The sequence below is a fragment of the Procambarus clarkii genome, chromosome 92 (genome assembly GCF_040958095.1).
Source record: "Procambarus clarkii isolate CNS0578487 chromosome 92, FALCON_Pclarkii_2.0, whole genome shotgun sequence".
Taxonomy (NCBI): domain Eukaryota; kingdom Metazoa; phylum Arthropoda; class Malacostraca; order Decapoda; family Cambaridae; genus Procambarus; species Procambarus clarkii.
In genome coordinates this window covers 3,058,651-3,085,141 of record NC_091241.1, presented here as the reverse complement: position 1 = coordinate 3,085,141, position 26,491 = coordinate 3,058,651, and the positions used below count along the sequence as shown (strand labels likewise).

The following is a 26,491-nucleotide window of genomic DNA, read 5'->3' as shown; positions in this document are numbered from 1 at the left end:
GAAACAAGTGCAGTCTAACGTATATGAATGAGATTGGGTGGAAATAAATAGGAGCTGCCTCGTATGGGCCAATATATCTGCAGTTACCTTCATTTTTATGTTTTTATACTAGGCCTAGGAATATTTCTTTGTATCTCCATTTTTTTGGACTATAAAGTGAATAGTATAAAATTCTATTAATTGCTTAGTAGGTCAATGTTTGTACTATGGTACAGTTACAAAAGAGTACTATCAAAACGGGAGGACAAGTTGCCATACAATGCTTGTGTGACACTTGAGGGTGACGTGGCATTTATACTTTCCTACTCTTACCCCCCAAACCCTTGCTATCTGGCTTCCTATTCCCTCAGGTCACCCATTTGCTACCCAGTCTCCCAATCTTTATGTACCCAATCTGAACATCTTTACCATTGTGATCATTGCTGTCTTATATGTGCTGTCAATCTGCTGTATGGTGTCTATTAATCTTGTTTAAATTACTAATCTCTGTCAATGTAATCAATCAGAGCTTTACTATAACAATGTGCTTTAATATACTTACTAAGCTCTCTCATCTCATTTTTCTCTTGCAATGTATCTTTGTCATTTATCAATTCTGATAGAAATTACCTACTTAAAATTATCTGTTAGATTAAGGACCTGCCCGAAACGCTGCGCGTACTAGTGGCTTTACAAGAGTGTAAATACTGTACTATCTAATGTATTCTCACAAACCCAATGTACCTTCTTGTATATATATAAATAAATAAATAAATAAATAAATTTACATTCGTCCAAATAATTATCTAATACTGTATATGCGCCTAGAAGATAAATGTGACATGATGCTCGGTGCCATAGAGCGCGTGCGTAAGTCTGTGAAGTGGAGGAAGAAGTTCTTTTTCCACCTAATAGACGTTGCAGTGCTCAACTGTTTCAATATGTATCTAGTAAAATCAGGCAGGAGAATGCCAATATGGACATTCAGTGTTGCAGTTGTGTCATAGGTCGGCCGAGCGGACAGCACGCTGGACTTGTGATCCTGTGGTCCTCGGTTCGATTCCAGGCGCCGGCGAGAAACAATGGGCAGAATTTCTTTCACCCTATGCCCCTGTTACCTAGCAGTATAATAGGTACCTGGTTGTTAGTCAGCTGTCACAGTCTGCTTCCTGACACTAAAAAGCCACGAAATCATCTCAAGATAACCTCAAGATAACTGCTCGTAAAGTATAAAATGAAGACAGACTGAAGCATAACAAGATGTTCGGTGTCCACATGCTCGTGTATATGCCAGGCAAAGCATCACGGGAAAAGGGTAAACGTGGCTGTATTGCATGCAAGAACACTACCCGTAGAGAAGATTCATCAGCACCTGGTGCGTTGAGTGCCATGTTCCACTATGCCCCGTTAATTGGCAGTTTCGCAGCCTATCACACACTCGCGAAGTTCTGAGTGTGTTGATGGTGTATGTATACAGTGTGTGATACTGTACAGTCTGTAAATATATTGTAAATATACATAAATGAGCATGATACATGGGAAATATGTGCAAGATATGTGAACACACCTGTGATGCACGTGTCTTCGGACAGTACAGATGTTCTACTGCCATAATATAGTGTACGTGTTCATTATACATAGGATTGGCAATTAAAAACACAACAAATGGAACCTCTATTAACGAGTTTAATCCGTTCTGGCACCGAGCTCGTTACCTGGAAAACTCGTCTTAAGAAACAAATTTCCCAATTTAAAATAAAGGAAATAAATTTAATCCGTTCCACTCCCAAACACATCCATACTTGCATGACATTTTTTTATGTAAATATAATACTGCACATGTAATTATAAATGTTTTGTTGTACTGTTTTAATGTTTACTTTACCTTATGAAGAGTAGTTGCTGGCTTGAGGGAGACGATGGGGAGGTGGAATTGATTGATTGATGAAGATTAAGCCACCCAAAAGGTGGCACGGGCATGAATAGCCCGTAAGTGGTGGCCCTTTGGAGCCATTACCAGTATCAAGAGCTGATACTGGAGATCTGTCGAGGCGCAACTGCACCCTGCGTGACGGGAGATGTCTCCCGTGAAAGGGAGGTGGGAATGAGATGGGTTATATTGTGGAAGGATAATCCACCTCTGAGTCAGGCGGGCTCTCTCCTCTTGGGAATTTCACCCCACTAGGACCGGGTTGTGTTTTTTTTTTTTTTTTTTTTTTTTTTGAGATATATACAAGAGTTGTTACATTCTTGTACAGCCACTAGTACGCGTAGCGTTTCGGGCAAGTCCTTAATCCTATGGTCCCTGGAATACGATCCCCTGCCGCGAAGAATCGTTTTTTCATCCAAGTACACATTTTTACTGTTGCGTTAAACAGAGGCTACAGTTAAGGAATTGCGCCCAGTAAATCCTCCCCGGCCAGGATACGAACCCATGACAAAGCGCTCTTGGAACGCCAGGCGAGTGTCTTACCACTACACCACGGAGACTGCCAATCACTATCACTGGTTCTTCTTTTCTCTACTTTTGCAAAGAACGTATCTATTGACAGTTGCTTTTGTCTTTGTTTTAGGATGTTCCTAAAACGAGACAGAAAATTGTCACACTTTCGCGCTCGCGGTAAACAAAAACAAAACTTGCCCCAAGTGCGCTGGGCGTTTCGGGCGATCGAGATGCAACACTTGCCTCTCTTTTCACTGTCCTGACCTTAATTTTCGATGTTCGTATTTCATTTTTATACCAATGTGTTTGCAATAGAATGTTCAAGAAGAACATATGTATAAAATGTCACACAAGGATGCGTTAGACCGGCACCAAATAAAAAACTACGTCGATTACACTCGTCGGGTCAACAATACAATAGTCTTACCACGAAGATACAATACAATGCCGTTCTCCCAAATACACTCTGTGGCTATTAGAGAAAACGGAAATTTCATGGCAAACATGTTTATACTATCCCAAAGTCGATCAGATAAGAATTGGATTTTATAAATATTTGTTCAAATGACGCTTGAGCGTGGCGTTTGGGTGCATTCAAGAGAAAAAAAAATATGTCGCACTCAAGTGACATATACCTGCGAAAGTGTTAAATTAATTACACATGTTCACACACACCGGGTTGTCACTGCTATATCAGGGCAGCTTTTCCAAGAATGCGTTCACCATTTCAAACATTTCCAACACTTCCCTGATCTCAGTGGAAGAGGCAGCATCCTCCCTTACCTCCTCATTCCCTTACTAATGGTGTAAATTGTTGATGAGGACCTGCCATACTCCCTCGTGAGATCAGTCACACAGACACCACACTCGTGCTTTGCTATAATTTCCTTCTTCAAATCCCCAATAATTGTGTCTTTCTTCCTCTTGACAACACTATCTTTAGCAAGCAGCTTCTTTGGCGACATCGTAAGTTACAAATTGTAGTCACAAAACCACTAAAAACCCAAAGAAAAGCGCAAATAAATCCAGAGAGATGCTTGTCGTGTGCGACACAACAACAACACTGGCGTCGGAGGCGTCCGAGAATTGCGAGAACCCGCGAGACGTTAGGAACCACCGTGTGGTTTTGCTCGTTAATAGACACAAATTTGCTGCAAGTGGCTCGCTCGTTATTGGAAAAACTCGTTAATCGAAGTTCCACTGGTATTTGGAACTGTGCGCAAAAAATGAACAAAAATATATTTGCGGCAACTCGCGCATCTTGAACCCCCCCCCCCCCCGAGCCTAAATCCATCAAGCAGGTTAATCAATCTTTCATGTGGCACTATGTCAAAAGCTTTTCTAAATTCAAGGTACACAATGTCACAAACCTTACCACTATCAACTGCCTAACTATGCTGGAATAAAATTATAGCAAATTTGTTAAACATGAATGGTCGTTAGTAAAGCCATGTGAATAATTTATTAATCTATGTTTTTCAAGACGAATGGCTTTCACAGTTATCAATTCAAGCAACTTTCCCACAAGACATTAAGCTAATTGGTTGATAGTTTGATGCAAGTGATTTATCTCCTTTCTTCAAAATTGGTACCACATAGTGTATATTTATTGGGCTGAAATATGATACAGTACTTCCAAGTACTGGGTATTGTACAGTAGTGTCTCATATTCCTATAAGACTAAAATGTATCAACACAAGAGATTTATGGATCTATCTTGAGGTTATTTTGAGATAATTTCGGGCCTTAACGTTCCCGCGGCCCGGTCCTGGACCCGGCCTCCTTTTTGTTAACCCCCAGGAAGCAGCCCGTAGCAGCTGTCCAAGTCCCAGGTATTTATTTACTGCTAGGTAACAGGGGCATCAGGGTGAAACATTTTGCCCATTTGTCTCCCTCCACCGGGGACCGAACCCGTAACCTCAGGACTACGAATTCGAAGCGCTGTCCACTCAACTGTTAGGCGTCCTAGGATCCTGTGAGCTGGAAAGAATTGGGTAACAAGACACTCTTGGCAGACTGGAATATGGTTTCCACTCCACCCAGTTGTGTTACTAGACCAATCACATCCAGCTAAAAAATACTCAAACTTCATATTTTATCAAAGTTTTTACTTTCTCCTGCCTTTAGTAGTAAATATAATTTTTTTTAATTTTGCCTTAGGAAAAAGCAGCAGTTTTTTGGAAACCGTGGGGGTGATGCAGTAGGTGCCACTACCACACAAGTGCCAAGTGAGGGCACAACACATGAGCTGTGGAGCCAGTGAGGAGCTCCCTCTCCTCGGGTAAGGAAAAACTATCTTCCAGAGGGTCCCAATCTTTTGGGGCTGGTAACTCTCCACAAGTCTGAGAAGAAAAAATAAAATAAAACTTCTATAAGGGAAATGCCTAGATTGGTCCCCAGGGCCATGGAATTCCACATACCTGAGCAGCAATGAGGGGGCCACACTGGAGCCACTAAAGACAGGTTACCTCTTCCTTTTTGACAGAGAAACACCACTGATTCAAATGGCAAAATGCCTTCTCACAAACCACTGCAGACAGACCTCCCTGCCTGGACACCCATATCCATCAATACAGGGCAGCCCTTCTGGCAAGTGGTTCAATAACTCAAACAGTAATTCCGAGACCATCCACCTAGTCATACTTAGTTGTGCTTGCAGGGCTCTTTGGTCCAGTCTCTCAACTGGTGTACTATTATCCTGAGCCTATTAGGCTCTATCATATCTACATTTGAAACTGTGTATGGAGTCTGCCTCCACATCACTGCCTAATGCATTCCATTTATTAACTACTCTGATACTAAAAACATTGTTTCTAATGTCTATGGCTCATTTGGGTACTCAACTTCCACTTGTGTCCCTTAGTGTGCATGCCCCCCCCCCGTGTTAAATAAGCTGTCTTTATAGACAGTGGGCACACACAGTTGTCTGTTATCACAGCAGGTCAGAGGGAAATGCAGAAGCCACCCTTTGACAGCCCAGAAACTTGCCAGGAGTGCCACCCTCACCATGCCAAAGTAGCACCAGGAGGAAGGGTTTAACCAGTAATGGAGAATATTTTATGGCTTTCAGGTTGAAAGTGCAGGAGTATGCTTACATGACACCTCTTCAAAGTTAATGATAATAAGGCAAAAGTTACAGGTTTAGATTTATTTCAAGTCCCCATTCTCTGGGTCCTCTGCCTATATATAATGACACTGAAAAATGTATCAAAATAGGGTGGTACCCAGGCAGGCAACTCACACTCAACAATCCATGTACATACAGTGCCCTTGACTCATATTATATCACCTGAGGCTCATAATATATCAGTTATATAATATACAATGTTTTTATTTCATTATCTCATTTTTAAACAACCTAATGAGAAATAAACTCGTGAGTAAAAACAAACAATGGCAAGGAGCACATGCACAGTGAATTCTATCTCGTAATGAAACTACCCAAGTTTTTTCATAATCTGTACAAACAGTTTGGAATCATGAAGGTTCCTTCAACTTTGTTCAGGGTTTTCCCTTCAATAATGAGGTGGTTCATAGAATGTAATAACAAGGATGCTTTCTTTACCCGAAGGAAAATAATTGACTGAACAAGTTGGTCGAGTATATAGTGCACTGTGGTGGCTAAGTACAAAATGTTCACGCAACTCAATGCTAGTTTTCAGAAAATGATATATACAAAGCTAATAAAGAAAAGAAAGCGTGTGCTTCAAACAAAAAAATAAAAAAAAAATAAAAAAAAATAAAGGTCTCCCCTTTGTGACTAGCTGAACCATAACTACGCAACAACCAAACCTGTACATTCTTAGCAAGAGGAATATAGTTGGGTATGATACAGTCTGGTATACTGAGTGACCCCTGACCTCATCAGCCAGTATGATGTAGCTTTTACATCTTAAAAAAAAAAGGAGATAAAAAAAAAGTCAAGCTGATGCTTTGGGTCACGATTGACCTCCTCGGACTCTTGTGTACAACGTAACTTTCTTAACTATAACTCCCCCTTCCTGACTGAGCAGTACAATTCTGTTTATAAATTTGCAATGTCCTTTAAAAATTGGTTAATAAATATTTAATGTCAAGTGCAAACTGTACGTGGTAGAGTGATCAAAACCACACACACTTTATATTCAACAGCATATACAAACTGTATGTGGTAGAGTGATCAAAACCACACACACTTTATATTCAACAGCATATACAAACTGTATGTGGTAGAGTGATCAAAACCACACACACTTTATATTCAACAGCATATACAAACTGTATGTGGTACAGTGATCAAAACCACACACACTTTATATTCAACAGCATATACAAACTGTATGTGGTACAGTGATCAAAACCACACACACTTTATATTCAACAGCATATACAAACTGTATGTGGTACAGTGATCAAAACCACACACACTTTATATTCAACAGCATATACAAACTGTATGTGGTACAGTGATCAAAACCACACACACTTTATATTCAACAGCATATACAAACCGCATGATGACTCATTACCCTGGCATATAATTAGTTAAATATTATAAACCAATAACTAAGCATTTATCTCGAGTATAATGAACGCATAACAATATCACTGGTTCACCTTCACCATAACAAAGGCACCATTCAAAATACCTTACTAGTCCAGATCTTTTAACACTAAATGTTACAGTACTGTATATTCCCTCAAAATGCAGAGGCTCAAAAAACTATTAAACAAAAAAATTAATAATAATAAATAAAAAAAAATTTGCAGAGTATACCAAAATTATTTATTAAAGCATTTTAAGTTTTCAAGGCATTTTTCTTTGCCAAGAATCACGTCATTAAAATAATTACAACATTCAAATTCATGTTAGAACAGCCAATGGTAAACTAGTTACAAAGCAATGGTATAGAGTTTCTGGCTGCAACGTATGCATATCAATTTTTGTAATGATAAAAGCCATAAAGTAAGCAGAGATTAATAACTGATACACACAGGTGGATCATGAGTAATAACTGACACACAGAGGTGGATCATGAGTAATAACTGACACACGTGGATCATGAGTACATTTTCAAAGGCTTGACAATCACATCAAAATTCTGAATTAACATTTTAAATTAGTAATTGTTATAAGATTAAAACTCCCTTATCAAATGTGGGCAAATTCTTTTCTGGTAATACTGAAAGACAATATTGGTCAATATATAAATCCATCTCTGAGAATGTCAGAATTATTGCCTATTGTCATAGCATGGCAAAGCCATCTTCTATGTACATGAATGCATTAGTATCCATTCAAATGTCAGTAATGGGTACTGCATGTGAGCAAAACTGGTTATGGTAGTGGCTAGTTTTCAACAGTAAGCAGAATTTCAAGTATTGCAGCCATAGACCCTATACTTATTACCTTCTTGTTAACAACTTGATGGAATTCAAACTCTCACTACATACAGTACTGGCACGAGCCTACCTTCTGAAGTATCACAGAGTCTGTGGATGTAATTTAAAACTGTGCATCATGTAATAGAAATTTCAAAGTCAACTGGCTCCTATCTTTTGTCCGACAAAATTGATCTTTACAGGTCAATATATTAATTTACCCCGAGTGTTATTTCAGAATCGAGACCAAAACAGCATAAATCAAACAAAATTAATCATGGGTGGAAGGGGAAACTCAGGCAAACACTTACTTCTACAATATGGAGCCAAAGAGGGACTTTTGAGGTTTGATTTAATAATTGGCAACATGTTTATAAAACCTTCCAAATTCCAACAATGAGAATCAATATGTAGGAGAAACTATCAATAGTAGGGCACTTTAGGGCACTAACATAATTACAGGAATACAAAGGCACATAATTAACAGTTGTTTAGAGAAAAATGAGTCTCTACGTTCAACTACAAATGTGGAATGTACCCATATAAAAACTGCCAAAAACTAATCTTCATAAAGTGCATAATGGTCAAAGAACCACACCATTAAATGTCACTCCTACAAATTCCTAAAGGAAAACTAGAATTTACAAAAAATACTTTCCGTTCTGAGACAAAAGCCACACATGGGCAAGGAGTTTCTTTGGGTTATTGATGTACTACACAGCCTGGATAAAAACTTTAATGAAGAATAAAATTTCAAGGACAGGATATCCAGCTCTGCCCTCAGTTAAATGTGGCAACCATGACAGAAACTTGGCTTTAAACACCAACTTCCAGTTTGGACCACCATTCATTAGGTTTAAATATGCCCTTCAAGGATTACGACTTCAATAACATCTGGAATAATATATTAACACCGTAAAAGGCATTAATCAATAAGAAATACATGTTTACTTAATAATAAATAACCCATTTCCTTTCAGCTAAAAAAGATGTTCAACTGAAGAATTTATGACAGGAACTGTGGAGGTATAAAAAATTTAAGATGACTACTAACCAATTAGAGATTTATGAACTGTACATATAAAACTGTAGTAGTCATGCTAATGTTTGTTTAACAACAAAGCAACTTCAAGCTCTTTAACAAAGCAATATTATGAATGATTCTAATGTAAAGTGTAAATATATGATACAAGAATGAGATAATGTCCATTATTTAACCAAACAAAACCATATTAACTGCCTTTAATGATCATGATAACTTCTGCCCAAGTATGTATAAGTGTACACTGTGTTCATTACCAGGATTATTTTAGTTCAACTATGTCATATGCTTTCACTATTTATTTTTTCAATGCAAATTTAAGTTACTGATGCTTGACATTTGGATATAATTTTCAAGGTTAGTATCTCTACACAATATCACTGCATCCTGGTGTTAACATCACTTACAACAGCCCTGCAGTCTGCAAAGTCTAATACTGGGACCTTGCAGTGAATTTCAGCTACTGGGCGAATCCACATGATTATGGTTGGGTGTGGAGGATGTCGTGCTAACAGTAGTGGTAGTAGTTGTGGTAGAATCACCAGTTGAATCACTTGTGGAAGAAGTGGAGGCTGGCTGAGGAGGACAGAAGGCTCGGGCACGAGGACAGATGACATGGCACTGTGTTTTATAATGGCTAAGTTGCTCTGGTGTGGCTCCAAACTCACGGGATTCCAGCCATTCTAATACTTGCTGCATATTCTGTAGGTTACATGCAAACAAAAATAATACTAAATATTTATGGATTAAACAAAGTGGAGGCAAGTGCACGATACTAATTTTCTAGTCATATACTGTATAATATACGAAGCAGATTTTTAATAAATAAATACAACAAAATGTTGAGATGAGGATAAAACCTTTTCATTATTACTCTGAACATCACTCAAAGCTTACAGTAGTCAGAAGTATGATGCAGTAACAAAGAACAAATATCGGCCACTTATCTGAAGAGAGCTTCACTGGAATGTAAACAAATGAAAGAACTCCTCTGACAAAACACGAAATCTAACAATCATGCAATTTGAAACCAGTGAAAATAGAAGTCAAAGATGCTACAGCCTTTCACAATATCTTGCTTATTTGATCAAGAGAGAATTCTTACAAATGTCTATGTTATGAGTATTCATACATCAATTTTTAAATTATATGTCAGGCTGCGAGCAGCCGTGTCCAACAGCCTGGTTGACTAGTTCAGCAACGAGGAGGCCTGGTCGACGACCGGGCCACGGGGACGCCAAATCTCGAAATCATCTCAAGGTAACCTCAAGATATATCTATATAAAAGAGCAGTGTCTGTGTGTTTTTCTGTTCAAAGTTGGAGGTCAGATGATTAGATGATTGCAGTGAGCCTCACACAATTTTCCATGATTATTTGTGATTGTATAGAGAATGTCATGGTTGAGGTTGACACAATCCCACAACCCCAATCATAGAGTGATTGGGGTTGTGGGGGGGTCATCCCCCTTTGTCAGCCTTTTAAGTAAAATTTGGTTCCTAATGTGATAACCAACAACTCTTATGACTTAAGACCAACCAACAGTCATGGTCATACAACCACTGTATGACCAACAGCCATACAGTAGGACCAAACTGCTTCAAGGGTATCTCACTTGTCTATCTTTCAACATACCTGATGTGTTCTGTCAGTTAGATGCGCGTCCAGAACTGTTGCAATGGAAAGGGCACGTTCACGCTGTACACTATCTAGAAGCACCATGGAACGAGCAGCTGCAAATATAATTATTCCATTTGGGTATAGTACAGTTCATCAAAAAAGTATTTTATTGTATACAGATGTTTACCATACTAAATTAGACACTGAAAATAATCACTTGTATTACAAAATATACAGTACTTAAAATAGAAAACTCAAAACCTTTAAATATTTATGCAAACATTTAGAATTAAATCTGAAAGAAAGAATTATTCTGATGAAATTCTAAATCTGACGAAAGAATTATTCTGATAAATTTCTAAATCTGATGAAAGAATTGTCTTATGATGAAACATATGTGAAAAAAAAGAGCCAATGAAAATCTAACTAAGTTAACAAAGTCATAAACATACTACAGTAATATGATGCAGTAAATCACCAACAGTGAACGCGACAGTCATGTGCACACTCATCTCAAGTGTTAATGAACCCAAAATATAATGAAAATAATGAGAAGCTGGATACTGATGGATCAAAGGAATGGGGAATAATACTGTAGTTTACATATTGACAAGGAAAACCTATTTCATTTATTTCAAGTTATAAGTTTTAAATGTCAATTTATTTGATTGAATTATTAAGTTTTAAATGTCAATTTATTTGATTGAATTATTAAGTTTTAAATGTCAATTTATTTGATTGAATTATTAAGTTTTAAATGTCAATTTATTTGATTGAATTATTATCGCTATGTGAGACGGCATCTCACAGCACTACTCCATTTGAGGAAATACAAGCATAAAATTGGCATCGGTTTATATTCACAAACAAAATAGTGATTTTATTCTTGTAAACAATCTTCATATCAACATTCTATTTTCCCTTGTCAATTTTCATAACACAAAATGTAAATACAGTACTGTATTATATACGGAAATTTGAAATTAAGTTTATTTTCAAGCTGGCTCCTTTAACCTTTCCACTGAATGACACAATGAGGGATATTCTTGGCAAATATCCGTAAACTGCATGACAGAATCAGGGATGGTTTAACCTTTTAACAGTGCAAATTGTATACTGTATGTACAATTTTGGTTTAAATGGCTGAACGGCGCACATCGTATATATACATTTTAAAGTACCATGGCTACACAGGGTTCACATCAGTTTCCTTAAGGCTATAGTAAACAGACGCCATTTAACGAAAAAAAAATCGTGGGTGACATTCCCTGGTGAGAGCGCCTCAGTACTGAATGAGCAACCAAGGCTGGCACATGCAGCATGAACTAACAGCACTGCTGTTCAGCTTGTGACTATAGCACCCCCTGAAAATATAAAAAAACAGCGTGAAGGTAATGAAACTCCATTTTCTGGATGAGACCCGGAGGCTTCCGGAGCTTTCCAGGCTGATATGCTAATGTCAGACTTTGGCATCAGTCATGTGTATGGAGTACTGTGGGCCTACCGGGGACCACGAGCCAGAACCTGGCCACCTCAGATGAGGCAAGGGGAAGCAATGGCCTACAGAAACCCAGCCCGTGACAGCTGACTAACACCCAGGTACCTATTTTACTGCTAGGTAACAGGGGCATAGGGTGAAAGAAACTCTGCCCAATGTTTCTCGCCGGCGCCTGGGATCGAACCCAGGACCACAGGATCACAATTCCAGCGTGCTGTCCGCTCGGCCGACCGGCTCCCATGTGGTTGGAAGCATTCTATGTCTGCCATCGACCGGGTCAGGCACCCAGAAAGGTAAGCGTCCTAAAACAAACCCCTATTCTGGTGAAAATTGCTACCAAAAGCCGAACAAGTGGATAGAACTCTCCAAAAGAAACAAGCAAACGAGCATGACGTCACACGTCGCTGTGCCGCTGTCTGCACAGCTCCCCCCCTCCCCAGGAGGGGAAAGGGGGAGCCGCAGACCCCGTGCCGGCTTCCCATCCTTCAGTTCTGAGGCTGGATATCAAAACATGTGAAAAAGTTCTATTTCTATTTGGATATCAAAACACGCGAAAAAAAGGGGAGTTCTATCCACTTGTTCGAGTTTTGGTGGCAATTTTCACCAGACTAGGGGTTTGTTTTGGGACGCTTACCTTTCTGGGTGCCTGACCCGGTCGATGGAAGACACAGAATGCTTCCAACCACACGGGGGTTTCTATAGGCCATTGCTCCCCATGCCTCTCTGAGGGGGCCAGGTTCTGGCTTGTGGTCCCTGGTAGACCCACAGAACTCCACACACACACGACTGATGCCAAAGTCTGACATTAGCATATCAGCCTGGAAAGCTCCGAGGAGCCGACGGGGTTTCCCCCAGAAAATATATATGTAACTGCTATTATTTAACGAAGATAGTATTACAGAAGAGCCTGACTCTGTGATAAAGACTGTGTACAATATTCAGATACCATTGAAGACAATGTTGTTCAAGATGTTCACAGTGCTAGCCACAGCACACTGCCATTGTTTGGTCCATCTAAGAATCTTGAAATGACTTGTCATGTTCCTTTACAAAATAAACTTGTGGAAAAATATTCATTTACAGGATTTAGTGACCAGGATTCTGATAATAACAGCATTATGGTGAGAATTACCGATGTGCGTAGTATGGTGGGAGGAGGAATGTTGGTGAAAGAGGTGGCATCGTCACCTGGCTGGTATGTGTCTTATGTGTGTGTGTGTGTGTGTGTCATATAGTATATACCAGCTCAGTGGTTCGTTATGGTGAACACAAATGTAGATTCTTATATATAATGTGTTCATATAGTGTAATAACAGCACAAACAGTATGCTGGGAGGAGCGTGTTGGTGAGGGAGGTGCCGTCAGTCTACAAGCCACTGTGTGACTTGTCATGCAGTGTGTAGTGGCCACTATGCTGTTTGGAGACCATAACAGCTTAGTTGTACAGTTATGGTGAACAAAATATGTAGATACTTATATATATAAACATGTGTATATAGTGTAATAACAGTAAAAGTATGTTTTTATTGTTTTATGAACATAATAATTGAATCACTAATATGCACACCATACTTTTGAGTATAGCAATGGTTCTCACATTTTATTATATAAATATATAACACAACACACTACTGAATAATATTACTGCAAAAAACAAGATAAAAAATCAATCAGAAACATTGAAATACTTAGGTAATATCATCTTTGTGGCAACTCCTGCCCGATGGCTCGGGTGGAGAGACCGGCCTCGGACATGTATGCTGTCAGCGCCTGAATCTTGCCAGACCTCCTCACTCTATTGCGGCCAAAATATATCACCTACTGTACGACTTTATTATTTTTCCCATGATCAGGTTACACATTTTAACAATCTTAGAAGGAATCCCCCCCCCCCCTTGCATACAGCAGTGTTGTCAGCTATTAGCAGCAGCACCGCCCAGGGGTTAAAGTACCATGCGAAATTTAAAAGTCCTGCTGTATAAATGGGGCAACCAGACCAGGGGCTGTTCTGATTTAATAGTAAATAGCTGCCATCTTGGAAAGAATCCCGAGTAGGCTGCATTGGTGGGAAGGCGTCGGTATGTATGAAGATACCATGGCTGACACATGTTCCTCCACGGCCCAATGCCACACTGTAGTTCACTCCTCAGATTCGCTTACTAATAATGAAATGAAAAAAAATAAAGATGAAGAAAATGACTGATGATTGAGATAAGGATAACAATTATACACAGGACTCGGAAGGGAGTCATACAGTGTGTGATGTCGACATATTTATCCGCCCCCAAGGCTGGGGCCTACACCATCACCATTCCTGTCACGGCCTCACGCTATACCACAACTCCCACCTTGAGATAGGCCCAGTACAACATGTGGCACATGTTGTACAGTGCCTGTCTGGCCTACTGTGCAACATACTGTCCAACATGTTGTTCTCAAAGCCATGAACATGTGGAAAATGACTCATTTTCCAGATTTAGTGACCAGGACTCTGATTGTAGTTTTAGCAGCAGTGTGGCTAGTGGCTGCAGTGTACATAATGTCACCCAGCCAAATGCAGCTGTCATGTCATGTGGGGAAAGTGAGGGACGCATGCCCTCATCTTCAAATGTTCGTGCCCATAGTGTGCATAATATGGTCATCATCATCCTAGTCGCATTGTGAGTGCTAGAATATGTGGCCATTGTGCTGGTTGTGTCACCTTCAGAAGTGCAGGTGTACTCCTATGGGGAGATGGTGCAGACTTTGTTCTCAAATCCCTACATTTGATGCTACTGATATAGGGGTGGGGGTGGGGGGGGGGGGGGGGTTAGAGGCATTTTCTTATAAACTGGTGAGGACATGAGTGAAATGGAGCATTTTATGGCATAGTTTGATGAGCCAGTCATGAAACACTGTTCAGGAAACGAACAGATATGCTGCTTGTGTGTTTATTGTTTACTGAATAGTGATGAAACATTCAGCGAAACACATCATCCAGGACTACTGACACAGACTTGGGTGTAATATGAAAATACTAGTCTCAAGACAGGTACGGTATCTGTTACTTCTCAGGTGTATTTATTTTGAGAAGTGAAAACCAGAATGCAGATAATAGACTAAGGAAGGTGAGGCACATCCTCAGTGAATCAAATGGGAAGTGCTAAGATTTCTACATACCAGGTCAGAACCTGGCAACTGATGAATCACTTGTGCTTTTCAAAGGACTACTTGCTTTCAAGCAGATTATCCCAAATACCAGATTATATACAAATACCACAGATTTGTACTCAAATTCTTCATTCTGTGTAATTGTGAAACAGGAATGCCAATGTACACGATACTTTATTCTAGCACTAACGTAGACATTCACAATAACGATCCTGACGGTTCTTCAGCCGGTGTAGTGAAGTCATCCATCGTCCCACTGCTGAACAAGGGCCACGTTTTATATATAGACAATTATTATACCAGTCCCTTGCTAACGAGGTACCTGCTCTAACATAATACTAGTGTGTGTGTGGCACAGTAAAGTCATGGTGGAGGGAAATGCCAGTGTTTGACTAAAATATTATGGTAGGTGAATACCGGGTTAAGAAAAAGTGACAAAATACTTACAGTGCATTGGAAAGGCAGAAAAGAAGTGAAGATGTTGACAACCATTCACACTGGCAGGATGGTAAACAGTGGCAAGGTCAACAAAGCAACCAAAGAACCAGTATATAAACCAGATTGAGTTGTGGACTATAACTAAACATGCACTTGGTTGATAAGTGTGGCATGATGGATGGTGCTGATGAGTGTCAACGTAAAACTCTCTTTTGGACTAAGAACATGTTTTTCCACCTTGTTGATGTAATCAATCTAAACAATTACAATTTACGTATATGGTGAAATCAGGCTGTAGACTAACTATGCATGTGTATAGTCTTGCTGTTTTGAAAAAATTACTGATAAAGTTCGGTAGAGAAGTTCATATCAAAACCAGAGGTTCTCAGCCAGACACTGTCTCGTGTTGCTCCACGCAGACTGGCTTTCAATTACACAAAAATGAAGATATATCATCTACTGGAAAGTGCGCATGAGGCCAATGTAAGTACACTGTTTATAAGAACACTCAAAGGAGGCCCAAGGTACAGAAAGTAGTCACAACAAGGTGCAAAGCATGCAGTACTACATGTGTCATGTGAACTGCTTCAGTAACTATTCACAACTTCTAAGCGTTTCATAATGGGCATAAACAGCATATATAGTGGTGAAACCCTCACAAATGCTTTTGAAGTTGACTGCAAAATAAAACATTTTGTGTGCATGTTTGTGACACGCATATAGTTGAATCAATGTTCTGCAGATTTCATTATGATAGAACGTCAAGTGACACCTTAGTGAACAAAATCAGTGAAAAAATTGTGACCAAATAGGTCAGAGATACTGTAAATACAGTAAATGTATAAGAATATATTTATGGCAACTCTCACCAATGAATGGCTCATGTGGCTGCCGGCATACTCACTGCAGGAATGAGCATGAATTGGTGACGTCGTTGCACGATTTCTTCGCTTGTTCACAGCCACAGTAAGTCATATTAAATTTGATTATTATTTTTCCCGCTATCAAAGTTAAATTATTATCTTTGTTCCCGCAATGATAAAAGATCATTTTAACAATATTATATATATTTTTTTTGTACACTGGGGCATTGTCAGCTATAAACAGGGGTGCAGTGCAGGGATTAACATCCTATTCATACAGTATTGGCTTATTCTTGCTGTAAAACATTAATAATAGGGGCAAACCTTGTAGCCTATGTGGGAGAGATTCTTGATTATTATTTAAGAAATCTTCATTGAGCTTGTTAGGGTCCATTGTTGGGAGAAGTCGAGTAACTTCCCTGTTAATAACATCCACAATAGTACCACATTGATTGCTAAGTTTCTCTTGTCTATACTGCAAAAATCGTATTAAACACGTGTGGAGTTCGGGGTTGTGAGGTTCCAGCTTAAGTGCTCTTTTTAATGCCTGAAAACAAAATTCATATTAAACTGATATTCAAGTAGAGTAACTGGTTGACTATAACAAATCTACAGCATATGCATATACATGTTACAAGAATATACAGAACTGCAGGGAAGAATGGAAACTGCACGTGCATCAGCTGCCAGTAAAAGAAGCACAGCTCATCCTAATACAGTACAGAAGATACAGCTGAAATTCAAGTCTAACGTGAGAAATGGAAGTACAGTACAGTATATAAGCCCAATTTCTGAAATATGTTATGAATAACTGTAGGCATAAGATAAAAAGCAGAATCACCTCATAAGCAACAACAAAATTGCTCTTAGCATCTGCCACTCATACTTGTATCATTCAGTCTACAGGATGTTTCATGATTTCCACAACAATGTATATTCCCTATTGATTTTTAGGTTATTTACTACAGTACAGGTATTGTGATGTGCTCATACCCTTAACAGTGACAGCATCAGCATTGGTTATTAACATATGCCTTTACTTTAAGTCTAAACAATGTGATCTCTATATACTAGGGCTAGACCAAGGCACTTGAAAATCAAGAAGAGCGTGGGCGTTGGGGACAGTTTCTCACCCATAATTAACACGAGTCTCTCAAGGTCTTACTTAATTCATACCCGAGATTATTGTATTATTTCATGGAAGCGCAATACACACGCTTGTTATACACAAGCTAAGCACTGGCTTAAGAGTACCATGTGGAGGTACCTGAAATGTGGTTTCTCAAACATGGCTGCCTTTGTTGACTAGAGCATTTTCTTCAGGAGAAAAGTTCTCGCCAAGAAACGTAACAAGTCTCCATTGTAATTTGGGGATATCACCGACAAGCCAAAGTTATGTACTTAATGACATAAAACATGTTCAGTTCTAGAATTAATTTTTAATTCAGAGACTTTAATACTGTAAATGTAGTTTAATTCTGACAAATGGGAATGTGTGTGTTGTACCTAATTGGCCAAGTTGCCTAACAAGCCAAATTTTCCTGAAATATTATATTTTTCCAACAATTTTTCTTATAGAATGATAAAGCTGTCCATTACATTATATATATGATTTTATTTTTGTTTATTCTATTTAAAACAAATAAATTTGATTAAACATAACCTAACTTTACATAACTAAGTCAGTAATTCATGATCCTAATATATTATTATAACAAGTGGAATTAACCAATTTTAATGAAATATTTGAAAATAACAAAAATCACTGCTTGTTAGGCAAATTGGGCCTTGCATACTAGGCCAAATAGAATGGTTCCAGCTTTTGTGATAAAATTCCTAAATGCTACAGTGATATTAAATTGTTTGAGAAGTTTAGGAATTTTATTGAGGAGATATTAAAATTTGGATTATTGTTTATAAAAGTAGATTCTATTATTTCTTTTGAAGCCATGTGTTGGAGATCAATAATACACGAATCAGCCCATTACATTTTGTGACAGTGTCCTTTACATGTTTATATAATGCTGAGCTTTCTTGCCAACACCTAACAGACCTCTTGTGTTCGGTAAGACGGGATTTTAGATCCCTGCCTCTTTGGACAAAATAAACTTGATTATAATCATTACAAGGAATGTTATATCTTGAGGTTATCTTGAGATGATTTCGGGGCTTTGGTGTCTCCGCAGCCTGGTCTTCGACCAGGCCTCCACCCCCTAGGAAGCAGCCTGTGACAGCCGACTAACTCCCAGGTACCTATTTACTGCTAGGTAACAGGGGCATCAGAGTGAAAGAAACTCTGCCCATTGTTTCTCGCCGGCGCCCGGGATCGTACCCAGGACCACAGGATCAAGCATACAGTGTTCTGTCCGCTCAGCCGCCGGCTAGACCTCGGCGACCTCAGCTTTATCGTTTTTTTTCTGACATGTTTTAATATCTCCTCAGGGCAGTGGTTTCCTGATTTGCTAAGTGATTATGTAACAAGAAGGTTATTACTTAATGCTTACACCTCTCCCCAGGACACCTGACCTAATGCCATACAAGCTCCTACCATACATCCGTCATTCTACCACTTACGGGCTACTCATGCCCATGCCGCCTCTTGGGTGGCTTAATCTTCATCAGTCAATCAATCCATCATTCTCTCTCATTGCTGAAGAGGGTCCCAGTTTGGAACCAAAATATAGTCTTTGTTTCCTTGTGCTTTCAAAGTAGTGGGTTATTTTCATATATATATAGTACATATATGGAATGTTCTAGTAGACAAGGTGGTGCTCTGAATAGTTGATGCTTCTACTGACTATAGAAAGCACAGATTGCCTAGTAACAAGCATTTAACACATGAAATAATCTTTTCAATAAAATAGGAAGACAATTTAAAAAACAACTATACAGAACTATACTGTAATTTGCATACCTGTAGCATGAGCAATGGCCTGCCTTTTCGAAGATAAATTTCAAAGGCCATTAAGTGAGTTTGAATTCTATTAGGTGCTAAAGATTGAAGGGGCTTCAAAAAGTGAATAGCTTCTCCTAATGGATCCTCGGTCCGCTCCAGCTTACTAGGGTCTAAGTCTTCTGCAGGTTGATTATCCAAGTCATCCTGTGAAGATTTGCAAAGATTAAACATAAAAACTATTTGAAAGACACACGCACACACACACACACACAGGTATACATATTTAGGTATACATAGTTAGCTCGGTAGAGCTGCTGTCTTGCAATCCGATGGTCGTAAGTTCAAGGCGCCCATGGAGCAATTGAATGAATTTTTTTTTTTCAAAGCGTTACTGTATATGACAAAGAGTGCTGGGAAGACGGGACACCACGAGCGTAGCTCTCATCCTGTAACTACACTTAGGTAATTACACACACACACACATGTATGTATATATACACACACACACACACATGTATATATACACACACACACACACACACACACACACACACACACACACACATGTATGTATATACACACACACACACACACACACACACACACACACACTACACTACACTACTGTAATGCCAGTTTTCCACATTTAAATGTACAGTATGCATATATACCTACATACACGTGTAGTTATAAAATGTAAACATGTTGTTCTATATGACATGCCAAATGCCTTTAAATTCCTCAGCCGTCTCAACATGAGGTTATTGATTTACAATAATTGTTCTACAGGTTACTGATGTACAATAGCTATTCTACAGGTTATTGATGTACTGTACATGTTTAACATGTTACTGATGCCGTTGGTCCACATGATGAAGCCACAAAGTGTTTTATTGTGAACATAACATTAAATGATGTTTCTTACTGTGTTTCCACCAGACTTCGCTTTTTGGTGCTCTGCTTTCTTCTCCTCTTTCTTCTTCTCTTCTGCCTTATTCTGTTCAGCTTTCTTTGCTGCTTTACGTTGTTTTGAACGCAGCTTCTTGAGTTCTGCCGGGTCCATATTTGCTGAAATTAAGAGAGAACGTATACTCTTATGTTTTACTTTCAATGTGATATACTGTATATATATATATATATATATATATATATATATATATAATCTGATCACATGATGATTACTGAGAAAGGAATAAGTACAAGAAGAGCAGGGTGTAATTAAAAAAAAAAATAAAAAAATTATATATATATGCTGCCTCCATTACCCCTGCCCCCAGCTCAGCCCAGCCCCAATGTTCCCTCACCCCGCTACCTGCGCCTGACCCAGCCGCCCATCAACGCAGCCTACCCACATACGATACCCAGGCCATGCCCAACTCCCCAGGAGGGTAATGCTTGCCTTGTTACACTCCATTCGGGAAGGAGAGGGTGCACTCAGTGGGCAGCCAGGCGTCAGGACATCAGGCATGGAGCATGTTGCACCTGTCACACAGCCTCCTTCCAGTCAAGAGGGAAAACGCCCAAGTGGAAACTGTCGAGTGTGTGACAGATGGTTTCATCTTGTTTCTGATGGAACACCAACATTCTGTCAATTCAGGTCGTTGTCTAGGGTCTAGATACCCGACCTGGGGCAGTGACAACAGACAACCTGCTGCAGGAGCAAGGAACGATACCTCCCTCAACTTTATTTCAGCAGACAATATGCTTCAAGTGGTCAAAGCGACATCCACCAGGACCTTGTCCCACATCCCCAAAGCTGCCCATCACCAAGCAGCAGCCAAACTCACCAGTCTGCTGACAAAGGTCAACAATGCTCCTAGAATCATTGGAGCATGCCACAATCTCCTACTATTTGGGAATGCATGCTTGGCATTACCTCTGAGGAGAGACAAGTCATTAGCAACCTCAGTAATTAGGGCTCTTAATAGATTCCCCAGAAAAGACAACCTGGTCCGCCTTCCCCCCTTGTGTCAAGAACACCAGCCGCAGGACGACCAAAAACAGCTCACCTGAGAACTACAAAATGAGAGCACAGATCACCAGGAAAATAGAAGAGGGCAATACCACAGGTGCAATCAGAATCATAACCAGCGATGACACCATTTCCCATACGAACGACACAAGAGCACAGGCTCTACAAGACAAACACCCACAGAGAGCTCCAGACAGTAGCAGGGATCCCCAGGAAAACAATGCATAGAACACTCGACTGTTCGAGAATCTGTGGTGTACAAGGCAGCCATGTCTTTCCCAACAGGTTCAGCAGGGAGCTTTACAGGCCTAAGACCCCAGCACATCAAACAAATACTGAACCCGGTGCTTGGAGATGCCACAAAGGACCTTCTAGTGGAACTTACTAGATTCTCCAATATGTGTTTGACTGGCAGCATCCCTGAGGATATCAGGCCTCTCTTTTATGGAGCAGCACTCTGTGCTCTAAAGAAGAAGGATAGGGAAATCAGGCCCATTGCCGTTGGCAACACCCTCCGACACCTCGTAGCTAAGGCTGCAGTTAGATCTATCAGCCAGGACACAGCCACCTTGCAGAAACCTAATCAGCTTGGGTTTGGGATCCCCCTAGGCTCTGAAGCTGCAGCACATGCACATGGCTTACATTGCTGATATCTCGGACCAGAAGGCACTAGTAAAGCTTGACTTTAAAAATGCCTTCAATCAAGTCAGGAGGGATCTGTCCTCAGGGCTGTACACAACCAATTCCGTCCCCTTTACACATTCATCTGATTGTGCTACAGTGGGGACTTTAAGCTTCTTTTTGGGGAGCATGAAATAAACTCCTGTGAAGGTTTCCACCAAGGTGATCCCTTGTCCAGGTCTTCTTGAAGGGGCATGACAATCACCTAGGTTTCTTATCTTCCCTATTATCTTAGCATCATCAGCAAACATGTTCATATAATTCTGTATTCCATCTGGTAGATCGTTTATGTAGACAATGAACATTACCGGTGCAAGAACTGAACCCTGCGGTACCCCACTTGTGACATTCCTCCAGTCCGATACATTGCCTCTGATTACGGCCCTCATTTTTCTATCAGTTCAGAAATTTTTCATCCATGTTAGAAGCTTACCTGTCACCCCCTCCAATATGTTCCAGTTTCCAGAACAACCTCTTATGAGGAACTCTCTCAAAAGCCTTTTAGGTCCAAATAGATGCAGACAACCCAACCATCTCTTTCCTGTAAAATCTCTGTGGCTTGATCATAGAAACTGAGAAAATTCGTTACATAGGATCTTCCAGTTCGAAAACCATACTGTCTATCTGCTATTATATCTTATTCTCCAGGTGTTCTACCCCCCCCCCCCATTTAGTTTTAATTATTTTTTCCAATATTTTAACTATTACACTTGTCAATGATACAGGTCAATAATTGAGGGGGGTCTTCCTTGCTGCCACTTTTGTAGATTAGAACTACAGTATGTTAGCCTATTTCCACACATCAGTTACAATTCCTGTAAACAGGGATGCCTGAAAAATCAGTTGAAGAGGAATGCTGAGCTCAGATGCACATTCTCTCAAAACCCATGGTGAAACTCCATCTGGACCAACTGCTTTGTTCTTACTTAGCTCCTTGAGTATTTTTTCCCATTTCGTCCCTAGACACCTCTATGTGCTCTATGTTGTTCTCTGGAATTCTTATTATGTCTGGTTCACTGAAGATTTCATTTTGTACAAACACACTTTGGAACTTTTCGTTTAATGTTTCACACATTTCCTTTTCATTTTCCGTGAATCTATTTCCCATTTTCAACCTCTGAATATTATCCTTTACCTGCAATTTGTTGTTTATGAATTTTATAGAATAGACCTGGTTTTGTTTTACATTTGTCTGTAATCCATTTTTCAAAATTTCTTTCTGCCTCTCTCCTCACTGCCTGTGCAGTTGTTTCTCGCATCTTTGTATCGCTGGTATGTTTGGGGATTCGGCCTCTTCCTAGTATTGATTCCATTTTTGTGTCTTTTGGTCTCTGGCCCTCTCGCAATTTCTGTCGAACCAATCCTGTTTCCTAGTTCTGCATCTCTGCTTTGGTATAAATTTTTTTGTGCCTTTATCATATATTTCACAAAAGTTGACATACATCTCATTTACTTCATGTCCTAACAGCAAGTCTTTCCAGTAAAATTCCTTAAAGAAATGTCCGAGTTCCCCATAATGACCTCTCTTGAAATCAGGCTTTTCAACTGCTTCAACCTCATTTTCTTGCAGATTATAAAGCACTTGCATACTTTATTCCCCTAAAATGACTATGGTCACCTTTACCCAAGGGAGGGAGGTACTGAATGTCAAATATCTCTTCCTCTTTCCTGGTAAATATCAAATCCAGCATGGAGGGAACATCCCCTTCCCTTATCCTCGTGGCTTGTTTAACATGTTGAAACATGAATGTTTCCACGATGAGGTTTATGAATCTACAAGTCCAAAAATCCTCTGTTCTAGCCTCCCAGTCTATGGATTTCAAGTTGAAGTTGCCGACTGCCAACAGTCGTGATCTATCTTTATCAGGTCTCGCTATAATCTCTCATTATTGTTATATGACCCCCTCATTTATTATCCAGCTCCTCCTCTGACCATGTGTTGCATGGGGGTGGACTGATCGTTTGTTTATCATCCTGATTGCAGATCTCTAGTGCTATTATGTCATCTTCTCGTGGATTGGCAATCATTATTTCATTTACCTTTAGGTGTTCTTTCACCAGCACAGCAACGCCACCACCTTTCCTAATTTTTCTGTACTGTTTCCAGACTGAGAAACTTGGGAATATGACCTCATTTAAAATATCATCTTCAAGTTTTGTCTTCGTGAGTGCAACAATGTCTGGTGTCTGCAGATGTATTACATCACTTAACTCCAGTATCTTAGATCTCACTCCATCTGTGAACAAATCCACAAGGGCTGTGATGAGGATTCGAACCTGCATCCGGGAGCATCCCAGACACTGCCTTAATCGACTGAGCTACGACAGGGAAAAGGGTTGAAACCGAAATTCTACTGAACTTACTGGATCCCGTAGCCTCTCCGAGGCACAAGCCAGGATTTTACACAACCCCCCCCCTGCACCCGAGCTATATCAATAGGCCGTTCTCCCTCTTCGCCCTTACATCATTACACACAGAGATCACACTAACGTGATCACACTAAGAGGGAAAATGGCCTATTGACATAGCTCGGGTGCCAACCACCCAAAACCAACCAGCCAGCCAATTAGCCAGCCAAGCAACCACAACCAGCCAATTAGCCAGCCAACCAACCAACCAGCCAGCCAGCCAGCCAATTAGCCAGCCAAGCAACCACAACCAGCCAGCCAGCTAGCCAATTAGCCAGCCAACCACCCACAACCAGCCAACCACCCTCAACCACAACCAACCAGCCAGCCAGTCTGCCAGCCAGCCCCTCTTTCTGTCAGTGTTGGGTAGACAAGCCCAGTTGCCATCCCGAGACAATAGGCCAGACCAGCCTCCGGCCCCACTGTATACAGTCACAGTATGGAGAGGGAGCGAGACAATGCAATTAACGGCATTACGAGTGGGTGTCGTCATGAGGCAGGTCAGAATACAGGGATATGGGTGGGTGGGTGGGGGGGGGGGGGGTGAAGAAGGACAGGACAGGCCGAGGAGGAGGAGGATATCCTGTTCTTACGGTTCAGATTCTTGACTCTGGGAATCCCCGAGTTCATACTGTACCATGTCACCTTCCACTCCAGGATACTTAACCTGACCTGACCTGACCTTCCACTCCAGGATACTTAACCTGACCTGACCTGACCTTCCACTCCAGGATACTTTGCCTAACCTAACCTTCCACTCCAGGATACTTAACCTGACCTGACCTGACCTTCCACTCCAGGATACTTTGCCTAACCTAACCTTCCACTCCAGGATACTTAACCTGACCTGACCTGACCTTCCACTCCAGGATACTTAACCTAACCTTCCACTCAAGGATACTAAACCTAACCTTCCACTCCAGGATACTTAACCTAACCTTCCACTCAAAGATACTTAACCTAACCTTCCACTCAAGGATACTTAACCTGACCTAACCTTCCACTCCAGGATACTTAACCTGACCTGACCTAACCTTCCACTCCAGGATACTTAACCTAACCTAACCTTCCACTCCAGGATACTTAACCTGCCCTGACCTTCCAGTCTTGGATCTAAACTTGACCCGGTCTTCCCGTCTTGGATACTTAACCTGACCTAACTTTCCAGCCCAGAATTCTCAACCTTACATTGTGCCATCTTGTGTTAACAGGATAAAACACTTGAGCCTCTTCTTCAATGGCTACTACTTTGAAACAAAACAAAAATGACAGCTTTCTCACAAGGCGAAACATACACGTGTGTCAAGTGTTGGGTGAACACCTCAATGAGTCAACTCGTGTGAAGAGAATGAGTGAACGCGTGTGAAGAGAATGAGTGAACGCGTGTGAAGAGTAAGTGAACGCGTGTGAAGAGTAAGTGAACGCGAGTGAACAGAGGGCATATCGCGAGCTGCGACACATGACTAGCACAAAACTCCCCAATGTGGAGTCCTTCACTTGCGCCAAGTTCAAGTTCGCGCGGAGCGAGCTGATATAATTATAGACCAGGAGATCCCGAGAGAGGGGAAAAGGAGAGGAGAGAAGAGAGAGAAGAGAGAGAGAAGAGAGAGAGAGAAGAGAGAGAGAGAAGAGAGAGAGAGAAGAGAGAGAGAGAGAGAGAGAGAGAGAGAAGAGAGAGAGAGAGAGAGAGAGAAGAGAGAGAGAAGAGAGAGAGAGAAGAGAGAGAGAGAAGAGAGAGGAGAGAGAGAGAAGAGAGAGGAGAGAGAGAGAAGAGAGAGAGAAGAGAGAGGAGAGAGAGGAGAGAGAGAGAGAGGAGAGAGAGAGAGAGAGAGAGAGAGAGAGAGAGAGAGAGAGAGAGAGAGAGAGAGAGAGAGAGAGAGAGAGAGAAGAGAGAGAGAGAGAGAGAGAGAGAGAAGAGAGAGAGAGAAGAGAGAGAGAGAAGAGAGAGAGAGAGAGAGAGAGAGAGAGAGAGAGAGAGAGAGAGAGAGAGAGAGAGAGAGAGAGAGAGAGAGAGAGAGAGAGAGAGAGAGAGAGAGAGAGAGAGAGAGAGAGAGAGAGAGAGAGAGAGAGAGAGAGAGAGAGAGAGAGAGAGAGAGAGAGAGAAGAGAGAGAGAGAAGAGAGAGAGAGAAGAGAGAGAGAA

General features: G+C 40.5%; 1 protein-coding gene across 1 annotated transcript in view; it reads right to left on the bottom strand.

The window, feature by feature from the left end:
- Positions 1-5,555: 5,555 nt before the first annotated feature.
- The window catches only part of Naa15-16 (N-alpha-acetyltransferase 15/16), a 167,031-nt gene continuing 146,095 nt past the window's right edge, over positions 5,556-26,491 (bottom strand). The window contains exons 13-17 of the mRNA XM_069319137.1: positions 20,214-20,356; positions 19,307-19,492; positions 16,717-16,939; positions 10,459-10,556; positions 5,556-9,527 (exon numbers count right to left, since the gene is read on the bottom strand). Of these exons, the coding sequence (XP_069175238.1) occupies positions 9,282-9,527; positions 10,459-10,556; positions 16,717-16,939; positions 19,307-19,492; positions 20,214-20,356 (896 nt within the window). The 3' untranslated portion in view covers positions 5,556-9,281. The remainder of the gene's footprint in view (positions 9,528-10,458; positions 10,557-16,716; positions 16,940-19,306; positions 19,493-20,213; positions 20,357-26,491) is intronic.